At 42.8% G+C, this 13,696-nt stretch overlaps 1 protein-coding gene across 6 annotated transcripts in view; it reads left to right on the forward strand.

The window, feature by feature from the left end:
* The window catches only part of tox3 (TOX high mobility group box family member 3), a 194,944-nt gene that overhangs the window by 143,476 nt on the left and 37,772 nt on the right, over positions 1-13,696 (forward strand). Inside the window, exon 1 of one of the 6 annotated variants that reach the window (XM_075464805.1) lies at positions 11,538-12,347. The exons of the other annotated variants lie outside the window; for them this stretch is intronic. Coding sequence (XP_075320920.1) covers positions 12,246-12,347 — 102 coding nt within the window. The 5' untranslated portion in view covers positions 11,538-12,245. Of the gene's footprint in view, positions 1-11,537; positions 12,348-13,696 lie in introns of those variants that run through there. 6 annotated transcript variants of the gene reach the window in all.

Below are 13,696 nucleotides of genomic sequence, written 5' to 3' on the forward strand. Positions count from 1 at the left end.
ATGTTCTACAAGTCCACAAGGTTAGAGACCAGCGCAATGGGCCTAACAATGCACCATATGCCCAACGCTTGGATCTCGGTTGGGTCATCATCGGTGAAGCCTGTTTAGGCGCTGCTCACAAACCCAAAGATGTAAATGTATATCGTACCCATGTTCTTGAGAATGGACGCCACTCTCACTTCACACCTTGTTTGAACCACCTGATTCTGAAAGAGAAGTTCACTGTGAACAGTCAAAGGTCTCACAGTTCCCACGACGTGCAGAGCTCACAACCGACTCGTGTTCCAGAAGACGACTCCCTGGGAAGTAAGATTTTCCAACGTACAGTGGACGACAATAAGGTTGCTCCTTCTATCGAGGACAAACTGTTCATCGAGCTAATGGATAAGGAGATGTTTATCAATGAAGGAAACAGCTGGGTAGCCCCACTTCCCTTCCGTGCATCAAGATCACGTCTACCTAAAAACAGAGAACAAGCTCTGAATCGCTTCAACTCTCTTTGTCGTACTCTGGATAGAAAGGTCGAGATGAAGCAACACTTTGTCGCCTTCATGCAGCGAATCTTCGATCAAGACCATGCAGAATTGGCGCCACCATTGGCAGAGGGAGAAGAGTGCTGGTATCTTCCCACATTCGGAGTGTATCACCCCCGCAAGCCAGATCAAATCCGAGTCATGTTTGATTCCAGCGCCAAACATCTTGGAGTGTCTCTCAATGATGTATTGCTGACTGGACCAGATCTGAACAAGTCTGTTGGGAGTTCTAATGCGCTTTCGACGTGAACAGGTCGCTGTCACCGCAGACATAGAACAAATGTTCCATAGTTTCATTGTGAGGGAAGACCACAGGAACTTCCTCCGGTTCTTCTGGTTCAAGAACAATGACCCGACAGGTGATGTTGTCGAGTACCGGATGAAGGTCCATGTATTTGGCAACAGCCCCTCTCCAGCGGTTGCTACCTACGGCCTGAGACGAGCTGCTCTGCATGGTGAAGGAGAGTTTGGCCACGCAGCAAAAGAACTTGTCCATAGAAACTTCTATGTGGATGATGGTCTTGCAGCTCTACCCTCCATTACTGAAGCCATCAGCTTACTCAGGGCAGCACGAGGTATGCTAAGTATGTCCAACTTACGCCTACACAAGATTGCATCCAACTGTCCAGCAGTCATGCGTGCATTTCCATCCTCTGAATACGCCAAGGATCTAAAGGATCTCGACCTAGACATTGACTCTCCTCCAGTCCAGCGCAGCCTAGGATTGAGCTGGGACCTGAGCAATGATACATTCACCTTCCGGGTTGCCAGTATCAAAAAGCCCTTCACACGCAGAGGTGTGCTTGCCACTGTGAATAGCTTGTTCGATCCACTTGGTATAGTGGCACCCATCTCCATACAGGGGAAGTTACTGCTGAGAGAGCTCACCCATGATACCACTGACTGGGACGAGCCCCTTCCAGCTGAAAAAGAAGCAGAGTGGATCACTTGGAGAGATTCACTACAAGATCTTGAACACTTTGAGACTCCACGTTGCTACACGAGTACATCCGTTTCTAACGCTCAGCGTGTGGAGCTGCACATCTTTTCAGATGCGTCTGTGAGAGCCATCGCTGCAGTTGCCTACTTGAAGGTGTTGGATGACAGTGGCATGTACCACGTAGGATTCGTCATGGGAAAAGCCAAGTTGGCTCCTATGTCAGCCCTTACAGTCCCTCGGCTTGAGCTAGGAGCTGCAGTCCTTGCAGTTGAGATTGCGGAACTGGTGTCTAGAGAATTGGATGTCAAGATCAACGGCATGAGGTTTTACACTGACAGCAAGGTTGTGCTGGGTTATGTCCACAATGTCACCCGCAGGTTCTACGTGTACGTCAGTAACAGAGTGGAACGTATCAGGAAGTTCTCGAGCCCTGAACAATGGCACTACGTACCTACAGACCAGAATCCAGCGGATGTAGCAACCAGGTCAGTAACTACAGCACTGCTCTCGCATACCAGCTGGCTTACTGGACCCAAGTTCCTACTGCAACCTACAAAAGAAGAGGCTGTGGTGGAGACAGTTTATGACCTTGTCGACCCAGACTCTGATGTAGAAGTTCGATCTCACCTCACGTCATGCACCAATGCAAACCTGGGCTCTAAGCGGTTCGAGAGGTTCTCAAGCTGGCGGTCTCTCATCAGAGCCACAGCCACTCTGATCCACGTTGCTGCAACCATCAGAGCCAATACTACAAAGGAGAGCTCAGAATGTAAAGGCTGGCATCAGTGTTCACAGATCCACACGCCTGACAATCTGTTGAAAGCCAAACAGGTCATCATTGGATGTGTCCAAAACGAAGCATATCAAACTGAGATGTCTTGTCTCAAGCAAGGGAAAGACATTCCAAACGACAGTCCATTGAGAAAGTTGGATCCTATCCTCGATGGCAACGGACTCCTAAGAATTGGAGGCCGGCTTCATCACTCGAGTCTCACGGCAGATGAGAAACATCCTCTCATCATCCCTGGTCGCAGCCACGTCGGCGCTCTACTCATCAATTACTATCATGAGAGAGTCAAGCACCAAGGCCGGGTCTTCACAGAGGGAGCTATACGATCAGATGGTATCTGGATGATCGGAGCCAAAAGATGCATCGCAAGGCATTTGCACAAGTGTGTGATGTGTAATAAGCTCCGGGGTAAGGTCGCCGAGCAAAAGATGGCTGACCTTCCTTCAGATCGGCTAAGCACAGAGCCGCCCTTCTCCAATGTAGGCATCGATGTATTTGGCCCTTGGAGTATCTCTACTCGACGCACTCGTGGGGGCGCTGCCAACAGCAAGAGGTGGGCAGTGATCTTCACCTGCCTCAGTGTGCGTGCTGTTCACATAGAGGTCATCGAGGCTATGGATACATCGAGCTTTATAAACGCTCTTCGGCGATTCTTTGCCATCCGGGGTCCCGTGAAGCTCATCCGATCTGACTGTGGCACAAACTTCAAGGGAGCCTGCAAGGAGCTGAAAATGCTCCTGCAAGAGGACAAGGAGCCCAGTGTCTCCAGGTTTCTCAATGAAGAAGGCTGTACATGGATCTTTAATCCACCCCATTCCTCTCACAGAGGTGGTGTATGGGAGAGGATGATTGGGGTTTCCAGGAGAATTCTGGATGCCATGCTGTCTCAGGTTCGACCTTCTAATCTGACTCACGAGGTGTTATCTACAGTCATGGCAGAGGTGTCCGCCATAATTAATGCCAGACCTCTGACGACAATCTCGACAGATTCAAATGCTCCTTCACTCCTTACACCAGCCATGATCCTTACCCAGAAAGTTTGCAGTCCTCCTCCTCCAGGATGCTTCGTGGATGCAGATCTACACCGCCAGCAATGGAGAAGGGTCCAGCACTTGGCCAACACCTTTTGGGAGAGGTGGAGGCGCGAGTATCTCTCTACTCTTCAGAGTCGTTGCAAGTGGCAGAAGGGCCATCCCAACATCAAAGAAGGAGACTTAGTGCTACTTCGTGATACTCAGATGAAGAGAAACCAGTGGCCCATGGCACTGGTCACGAAAACCTTTCCTGCAAGTGACGGAAGGGTCAGGACATTGGAACTCAAGGTCACCAGGGGAGGGACTTCCAGGACTTTCCTCCGCCCCATCACAGAGGTGGTGGTGCTCATGTCCCCCTAGAGCTACAAAGACTTTGTAGACTTCTTAAGTTGTAAATGTTAAGTCTTTGATGGTGGTATTGTGTTCAATACCAGGCGGGGAGTGTTATGTTACTTGTGTTCATTGTGTAAATGTTACAGCACCTCCTACAGGGCTTAAGTAGAATGCAGCTTGTCTCTGCTATTTGGGTCTGTATTCTCATTGGCCGTTTAGAGTCACATGGTTAGTTGTCACATGACCCGAGGCAGATTTCCTGATAGAGGAATGTGGGAAACAGCATGTTGATGTTTTCTGTTTACATCTGACTCCATCCAACTGTGTAAGCCTTGGAGAAGCTTTGTTTGTGAGTATATTAGTTCATTTGTGTCTAAAGAAATTATCTTTGCTCACATTTAATTGTATTTCATATTTATTGGAGGATTTTATAGCCATTTTGTATTTGTTTATTTTCAGTTTCACACTGCTGATGCTACTGCCATAAATGCCACATGGAAGCTCTGTAACGGCAATAAACGGACGTTCAAGTGCACGTTGAGAACAAACTTATACGCTCCTTCGTCATTCAAGCTACTTTGTGGTACATCAGTCAAGTCACAGTGTTTAGCTATCTGGTGATGTGTGCCTCGCTACGCGCTCAGGTGCCAGAATATCCTGCTTAAAACCAAAAATTCAGAAGAAGTAGAAGCCCTGCTTTCATGGACATTTAAGTTCTCACTTGCCTTGTCTCCAAAAGAGCTCTTGGAAATTACAGTGCATTTATGAAAACATAGCTATTGACCAGCATTAACCAATCTGCAGTGGGAATCTGGTAGACCAACAGCAGAATAAGTCTCTGGGAGCATTATTGTGGAGACACTGCTTGCATTCCAGTGTGAAGCTACAGTTTTTTCCCTCACTTTTGTCTGTGGATGGTGTGGTTTCAGTCTTTTCTGAATAATGTGTGTCAGTTGTTGCTAGGTTTTTTTCAATATATTTTTTTTCCCCTCTCACTCCTTGAATTAGAATAGATAACAGAAAAAAACTTGTTAGGTTTAGGCATCAAAACTATGTGGTTACTTGACATGGGGCGACTAGATTGGGATGTATGCAATGTCGTGGGAGGTACATTGGGTTCTTTTGCAAAAGAAGCATGGGATTTATACATATCACATATTGTTATTCAAAAAATGGTATTCTTGTAACTTGTCAGCTTTAAACATGATTTAAAAGGACAAGTGCAATAACAAAAGAGGTTTTTGTAATACATAAAAGAAAAAACTTCTGTGGACCCCTATTGAAAGAGACCAGACGGCAGTCATTAGTGAAGGTGTCAAATGCTGACGGAATTCAACGCTTAAAGTAGAGGGGGTTGTGCAATAAATAAAGATTATTAGGTTAATTAATTATTTTTGCATTATTACTCTTTTGTATCTCCGTATAATTACTCTGCACCGCTTTAATTGAATCTGAGCAGAAGCCAGCAGAAGATAATTTGTTTTCATTTTACCAAATGGCTCCAGTGTTGCCAGGCTGAGAGGAAATGACATATAGCAAAAAAGCATGATTCATCTGGCTGAGACACTGACACCCAGTCATCAGAAAGGAAATTAATTCCGCTCCGTGCCTGCGCAGCCAAACAACTTTTAAGAATGGGAATAAATAACAAAAGCAACCAGGCTGAATTGGAAACATAGTGGAGCTTGCTTATCTGATATGTGGTGTGTGGGAGACTGTGTGGGTTTCTTTTTTCATGCGTCTCACTGTGCATGAGTGAATGAGGAGTGATTGGTGGGCGTTTCAGTGTGTGAAGGCATTGCCTCGTTATGCATGCAAGAGCTTCTATCAAACAAGAATGTGACAAAAAATGGTTTGCATATGTATCAATGTGTCCATAATTACAGGCTAGATTTCCTGGCAGCTATCATGGATTGTTGACCATTTCAAGGCGAGCACTGGAGAGCGTTCAATTGAGGATTATCTCCTGCAGCACAGCACGGCAGAGTTTAACACTGTACGTCATTGATTAAGCTCACGTATATTACATGCCAACACACATCCCACTTGCAAAGTGTTTTCCTTTGTCTCAAGTGCTTAAACACACCCCAGGGAAGGGAAAGGACAAAAATGCAAGGTATCTCAATGTGCAAAGATGATATGCAACATGATTTATACACAGATAACGAAAATAGCAACAATTGTTCCAAATAGAACAAAGATTTAAAAAACCACATGTAGAAGTGTTGAATGCTACACTGACCCTTCAAACAGCAGAGTAACAGTTTTATGGAGCATGCAGTAAGGCCGCAATGTAAACATCATAGATTAGATTTATAGATGGGAGAAAGGCAAACCTTAATGGATGTTCACTTAAACACGGCCCCGAAAACAAAACACATTTTGGCACACTTCCAAGCAGAGATTCAATGGTAAATAAATAAAATCTGACATTTGCAGACAAATATGCCTTAACAGCAGAACCTGGCTTATGTATTCTCATGGCCGTTAGCATTGATTTTCATGTTTATTCTGACCTCTTCTTTCCACTCTGGAGAGCTGAATGTGACAGGTGAATGAAAAGACCTTTTATTATGTGCACACTACACAAGCAGGAGTGTAGGGGACTGTAAGTCTCTTCATTCTCTTCATTGGGGAAATTCTAATTGCTCACATTATTAATAATATGACAGTACTTGTTAGATATTACTAATACAAGATCATTTTAATATTAGACACTTTGACATGTTGTGGAAAGAAAAAGCACAGGTATAATTAATAACATTAATGAAGCCTGGGTTTTGGCCAGGTAAGCATATTCCAAGATATTGGTGTTGTACATCATGTCACGCATGATGTAATGGAACATATTTAATATACACAGCCATCATTAATGCTATTAATTGTCTCTTTTTCCCACATGTGTACTGCCCTATTTCATTTTTATCATAAAGTTTCCAAAGAAAGTTAACCTTCTGATTCTTCTGCAAACTGTTGAGAAACCAGTAACATATTTCTTTTAGCATTACCTCAGTATTTATTTATTGTTTTAAAATTTTCACTGCACACAGCTCTTCTTCACGCACACCACAGTTACCCGTAAACATTATCACATATTCTCCCAGTAGGTGGGCCTCTACGGATCTCCGGTGTACACATATTCTCCCATAGTGCTGTGAGTTACCTCTGTTCAAAAATACTACCTCTGATCTTGCTCTCTGGAAATAGCACTTTTGAAAAGGAACATGAATGTAACATTTGGACAATCATGTCTCATTTCTCTCTTTTTTACACAGACTGTGAGTACATAGGCTCTAGTTCTATAGACTTATCTTATATATATCTATATATATATAGATATATATACCTATATCTTGCTGCATTATATTGTGTGCCATTTCATTCCAGGTATTTTAAGGAGACGTCACAATTCGCTGAAGGTTTTGCTGTAAGCCAACAGAAAAATTAGCTGAAGTGGACTGCTTTTTACACACATTTCCTTGATGTTGCGTTAGATACCTAAACCCTTTTTAGCAGCGGGGAGAGCATGAAACTTGTCTGATGAAATCATCACTGAATTCAGCAACTGGAATAAAAACATCGCTGTCTCTCAGGAGTCAGAGATCAAATCTCCGTGTACAAAGAATTTCAGGAGGAAAATGTCATGTTTTAGAAAAAAAATACTTTTTGTTTTTGCCGTGCAAACAACTGGCTGTAAATGGCGATCACTTGTTAGTTATGCATTCTATTTACCATTGTGTTAGATGGTGATAATGAGAGAATGACACTTCCCACCTTGATACACAGAAACTGACATTGTTGCTGTGCTTGATAATTAGTATCAGCTGCTGGTGGGTTCACTATGCCTCATTCGTCCATGAGAATGCAGTGGATCAGTTTTAAGTTGCATGTAGAGTAATCATTTTGGACGATATTATTAAGCCAACTGGAAGTTAAAGTCAGCGTTAACAGGATGTATCATTTTATCTTTCAAATCCTGCAATTCGAAGGTGTAAAATGAACTATTTTGACACATGTTGCCATTATGGCAAGGCGCCTCTTATTTGCCCAAAGATTAGGGCCTGTCCATGCTTCCACGTATTTTTTGCATTTGCATCTGTGATCCACATGCTAACAGCCTTTTTAGTTGGAATAACTGTGATTTAAAAAAAAAAAATGCTTTACCAAAGTAAAGATTTGTACAAACTGTTCTCAGTGCACCCATGTATAAACAACAAAATGTGAGGTTTTGGGCATGTCAGCTAATTTTGCATGCTCACTTTTGTGTGTGATGAGCATGTGCTGGAAACCATAAGAACAATGGGCTTTCATCACCTTGTAAAATCATGCTGAGTAACAACTCTACTTCATCGTCTGTTCAAACAAACGATTCATATTTTTCTTTCGGTGTTACCTTCACCCACTGGCCCGTTATGTTTTCACTATATTGTGGGAATATCTACATTCTCCATATGAAAGTTGAGGGGAAATATCATTAAAAAAATGTACAAAGTATAGTTGAGGCTTTATTGATACAATGAGGAGCAGAGCTCGGTAAAGGTAGGTTTTTTTTTCGAACTGGCAATTTGTAGTTTTGTTATGAGGACTTGTTTGAAACATGCATGTGTGTTCATGTTATGAAAGTCAAAATGTGGTTAGCATGGTTCGTGGACGCCACAGTTAGCATAACAAGAACATGGTGTTCTCACAGTGGCCTCTTATTACCTCAAGCCTGTCCATTAGCTGCTAGACTTTCTCATATTTGTTTAGGCATCCTATTATTTTTGTATTTGAGCAGTATTTCTATGTCTAATAAAAGTTGTTTGATTGGCTTGTGGGCACACCAGTGGCATGTTAAAAAACAAAACAAAAGAAAAACAGCAAGAGCTGGAAAGTAGGGTATGGAAACAGGTCAATTTCCACTGACATCACTACCAACAAAACACAAGATGGGACAATTGCAAACGTTACAAAAAACATCAAGAACACCTTAAATGTGAAACAGAAAAGTTATAATTGTGGAGTTATTTTTGTGACTTAGAGATTTACACCCTTACTTCCTGGTTTAAGACTCCTTCCAGTGCGATTTCATTTTTTCAGTACTATTGCTGAGGATGAAAACTGCAGTGCGGTTCAAGTCACTGGGTGAAAATGTCAGAAAGACTGAAAGACGAGAAATCCCCGCACACTGTCAGAAATGTACCTTATTCTGGATGAAGCTGGGTGCGTGTTTGTCTCTATCTGGGATAGAAGACTTCCAATTTTTGTACTTCTGCCGAGCGAACCCCCACTGTAACACTCTTACTGTAGGGGGTTATGAAGGGGTTACACTCTTCATATCAGAGTATTGCGACAGAGATCGGAAGTTTTCAGTCCCAGACACAGCTGAAGACTCACCCACGCTCATCCAGAGCATGATTTGTTTCACACAATGAATTATGAAAATGGCAGTATCTGGACGCATTTTCCCCCTGTGAATGTCGGTATAAACAGTGCTGTGTCAAACGCATAATTTGCTTGCACAGTGACTAAAGTGTCAGGCATAATCAGACCTTTACTTCTGATTATGCAATCTTGAGCAGTATTGACTTAGACTATGACTATGAGCAAATGTAATTTGCAAATGAAAAGATGATACAGATCATCTAAAAATTTGAACCGTGCAGTGCAAATAAATATGTGTGTCGTCAAATAAATTCACAGTTAAGGAGATGAAATGATGAAGTTAAATGAAGAGAAGGCTACCAGAGGCCAGATGCATAAAATGGTGGAGTTTCATGATCACAACAGTCATGTGGAGAAAGAAAGTAAACCCTGTTGTATTTATAAGGTTTTACACATTGTGACATGACAAAAGAACATTGCGTGGTCCTCTCCAGGTCCTGGAATTGTGGAAATACATCCTGAGATGAACAACAACGACATACTACACCATGTCATTTCTAAGACAAAATGCTTAGAGTTTGGTTTTCTGCCAGCCTCCAGTGGGTAAACAATGACCCTTACTCCTCAGATACAGCCCATCAATAAACTTCAGTAAAACACAGACTTTTGCTAATTTGGTGCAAATGCGACCAAAGAACCGCTTACATTGAAGGATAGATGTAATTCATAAATCACGGAAGGTTCTCTGGTAATACAGATTCCACGTGAATAAGGCTTTTGACAACATCGTGGACACTCTATATTTTTAAGGCACACCTCCTCCCTCTGCAACAAGCACATCCTCTATTTTATTGACTAGTAACAAGGTCTGTTTCAAATGTTGAAGGTCTTCTAACTTCTATTTAAGTCTATGAGAAGACTCTGTAATTTAAGTAAGGATTAAGGTTAGCTCTGCATGAAAATGCGCTGCTTGGAGTCCTGACTTACCACCCAACAATGTGATGAATTGGGAGTGTGAACTGGTTAACCTGATGCACCAGTTGATGTATTTCATAGTCTACATCACTGTGTGATGTGAGTCATTCATACGCAAGCTTACTCAAACGTTGCCATGTCACGGGGACTTTAAGTAACCTGCTGGGAGGGCCACACACAGTTCAACAACAGACTGAACCAGAAATGTAGGAGTAAACTTGTGTACTGTATCTCATTGTGTGACTTTGGTCAACCACTGAAATTTTTCACTGAAATTATTTTTAGTTAATCCTGTGTTCCTGCAGCCTGCCGATTTGAAATGAGCAATGTTCCATTTGTAACATAAATCCTCATATGGGTAGAAATTGGTTTATATGCTTCAACTGTACATTATCCAGCAGCTAAGACAATGAGGCTTTTGTGCAGTAAATTGCTTACCCTTGTAAACATGCATTTCTCACATCCACCAAGGACTCACATGGGCTAGTGACACTCTAGTGTAGGATATGTTTGTAATAGGGCAGGCACTTTACAAAAAAAAAAAAAAAAAAACTTAGCAAGGGATTTGATAAAAAATCAGTTGGTCTCCATCTCTGACAAATAAAATTCAACCAGTGAGATCGAGGCACCTAAAGCAGAGGGAGTCAGTGAATGGAAACTGCCAATGTTGTCTGTCATAACTAAAACTGACCCTGCCAGAATGGGTTCTGGTTGGCTTGGATTTCTGTGCTTTGGCCAGAAACTAATAGCTGGGAGCGTGGTGATATAGCTACCATGAAATTGCTGCGTATTCATGTCAACAGAAACGTCAAAAAATGCAAATATCCAAACCTTCATCTTCACACAGCCCAGGGGGAAGGTGCTGGATTGTCAGATTTTATGTGAAAGTGTCGCCTATAGAGCCTGAATTTGTGTAGATATTTACACAGTGAACAGAAATGGAGGAGACAACAATTTGAACCAATCATGTTTTTAGCCATCATACTCATTTGTCGACACACCTTGTGCTAAAAGGTTTAAATGGGAAAAACATCCATAGCAAACACATAAATAATAAAAAAAGGAGATAAAAGCATATTTTGTGGGTCATCAGACATGATTTAGAGGGATTACTGCTGTATGTAGGCCTATATATACATATATTTATTGTGTTATTTTAGGAGTCAATTGCTCTTTGAGGTGAACAGACACGGACGGTAAAATCCTTTCGCTACTGAAAAAGATACAGGGCAAAATGCAATTTAAAAAGCTTTTTTTTTTTAGGAAAAGTGGTAATGGATGCCTTCCTAGCATTAGTGTTGAAAGAGTAAGTAGAAAAGGTAAATCATCCTTTAAAACATTACATTGAATATGTAACAACTGTTTTAATTTACAACAGTTTAAAGTGTCAAAAAAATGTCGATCAAAGCAATAAAACATTGAAAGATATGGAAAAAACAAGACTTAATTGTGATTAATTCATATGCCAAAATGTCACATGGACTTAAATGCAGTGTTTTTATGGGAGTGGCTTCGTGTGTTTGGGGAGTGGCTGGCTTGTTCACACATTTGCCTTGTTCATCACTCGGACAGGCAGAGCCGAGAGCTGAACGGGGATATTCAGTGTACTACATCACGTTCATTAATTGCACCAGCTGTGGAGTGTTGTTCGGCTTGTTCTACAAACGCTGTGTTTAGCAGGTGAGCTCGCGCGGCCACCGTTTCCTCACATTGCCTCACCAACTAGTTTTCCAAGTTGGAGAGGTAAACTTCTTCAAGACACGGAGGAGTATTACGGACCGATTCCTGAGTCAGCAGTGTCCTGCATTCACGGGCGGACTTAACTTCGCGGTTATCGTCACTACTTTGTTACTGTTTCCATTTTTATTTCCCCCTGCCACCGAAGGAGGAGGAAAAAGGAGGTGGACCCGCGCTCAATCGCCGGTCTCGTGGCTTCTTTGTATACAGCAGCAGCAGCTGTGTGTAAATGCATGGGCACACAGCGTCTGCTGCTCTGTGAGGGACAGCTTCTTGGGCTCCGTCCAGCCTTCATGTTAGCTTCCGCAGAAATGAAGCAGGTGTAGAAGAGGAATATCAAAACTTTACCTGTCCCCCTCCCCACTCCCCACCCCCACCCCCCCAGCTACTGTACTATCTTCCCCAGCAAAGCTCGGGTCAGTTTCAGAGCCGCTCGTTCTCCATCCCTCTCTGAGCGCCTGGATTGTAAACGGCAGAAGCAAACTGTGCCTCCGTGCAGAGCAGGCTACAACTATAGCTGCGCGGCTCCCTCACACATCATGGATGTAAGATTTTATCCGACAGCTGGTGGGAATTCTATTCCAGGAGATCCACCAAACCTGGATTTTGCCCACTGTTTGGGCTACTACAACTTCAACAAGGTGAGAAACGGGTCCTGTTTTGTACTGTTTTTGTGTTTACTGACCACGCTGGAGCTGAAACCACGAGTGCATCGGATGAACGTGTGAAATCCTCGCTGTCTGTCAAAAGTTGCTCGATCATTGCTTCCCTCCTCCGTCAGAAACTTTTTCTGTTGTGTATTGGTAAAGACAATGGGAGCACAGGACAAGTGTACTGCCACGGTGTTACTTTTTGTCCAGCCTTGCTGCACTACTAAACTCTGACCAGAGGGATGTGATGCACAGTCTGTGGGCGCTGTTGCTTTTATGGTTTCATGTTCCTCAACATCAGTAGAGGATCATTGCATCAGCACCCTACATTAGTTAGAATGGAATCAAAAGGAGAAACTGTGCACCAAGTGTCACATGGACTTGCTCTTCTTCACGACCCTGCATATGATGCAATTAAATAGCATGTTGTAGAAATCTCTTTTCGCCCTTTGCTTTATTATTAACTTTATTTTGAGTGCCTTTACTGGCTTGAACTCGCCAGAGTTGCTGCTGACATGTTTTGCAGACACTGCTCAGATTTACAGTGTTGATGGTCAAATTCCAGATTAACAGGTTCGATAAGAAAGACGTGCCCACAGACCAATATCTCACTCTCTGTCCAGTGTGAATGCATTCATTGCGCTGTGATGCTCATATCTAACACATGGCATCACTTTTAGCCTTTCCTGGGACTGTCACGGTTTTAGCTTTTCACTGCCACACTCCAAAGCATATTTTCTGCATTTCCTACAAATTGTTTGGCATATCCCTATATCCGTATACAAAAGAGGTCTTTGTGTCATTTTTTCTTTTCATTAGAACAATGCTGAGACATAAGTTTATCAAGACCCAAATGTGGGGCATATGTGAACCAGTGTTTGGCCCATGGTTCATCAGCAGTATGGCTCCCGTGCACCCCCAGCAACATCATGACAGACAAAAATCACACAACTGCTGTGTGAGTTTTCTTCTTTATGAAGTCTTAACAATGGTACCGCCTACAACCCCCCCCCCCCAACACACGCACACTCACTCTACCCCCCACCCAAATGATCCAGCCCTATAGTGCAGCTCTGTTTGCGGTCTGATGCTGCTCAAAACAGTTACTAGGTTTGTCTCACTGTTTCATCAGCTCTTTTGTCATGTGGCCAAGTTGTCATATGTGCCCAATTTCATCATGTCTTCATCAGCCCTGAGAAACTTTAACTGCATTTCTTTGAATTGGTGTAAGAGCGATTTTTACCCCGGCTCATAAATTCCCCAGGTCAAGTGAAATTTTCCATCTGTAACAGTAATTGGCCAGAATGCAAAGGGAGGCAAAAAGCGAGAGGGAGGGCGGT

The sequence above is a fragment of the Odontesthes bonariensis genome, chromosome 1 (assembly GCF_027942865.1).
Source record: "Odontesthes bonariensis isolate fOdoBon6 chromosome 1, fOdoBon6.hap1, whole genome shotgun sequence".
Lineage (NCBI taxonomy): Eukaryota > Metazoa > Chordata > Actinopteri > Atheriniformes > Atherinopsidae > Odontesthes > Odontesthes bonariensis.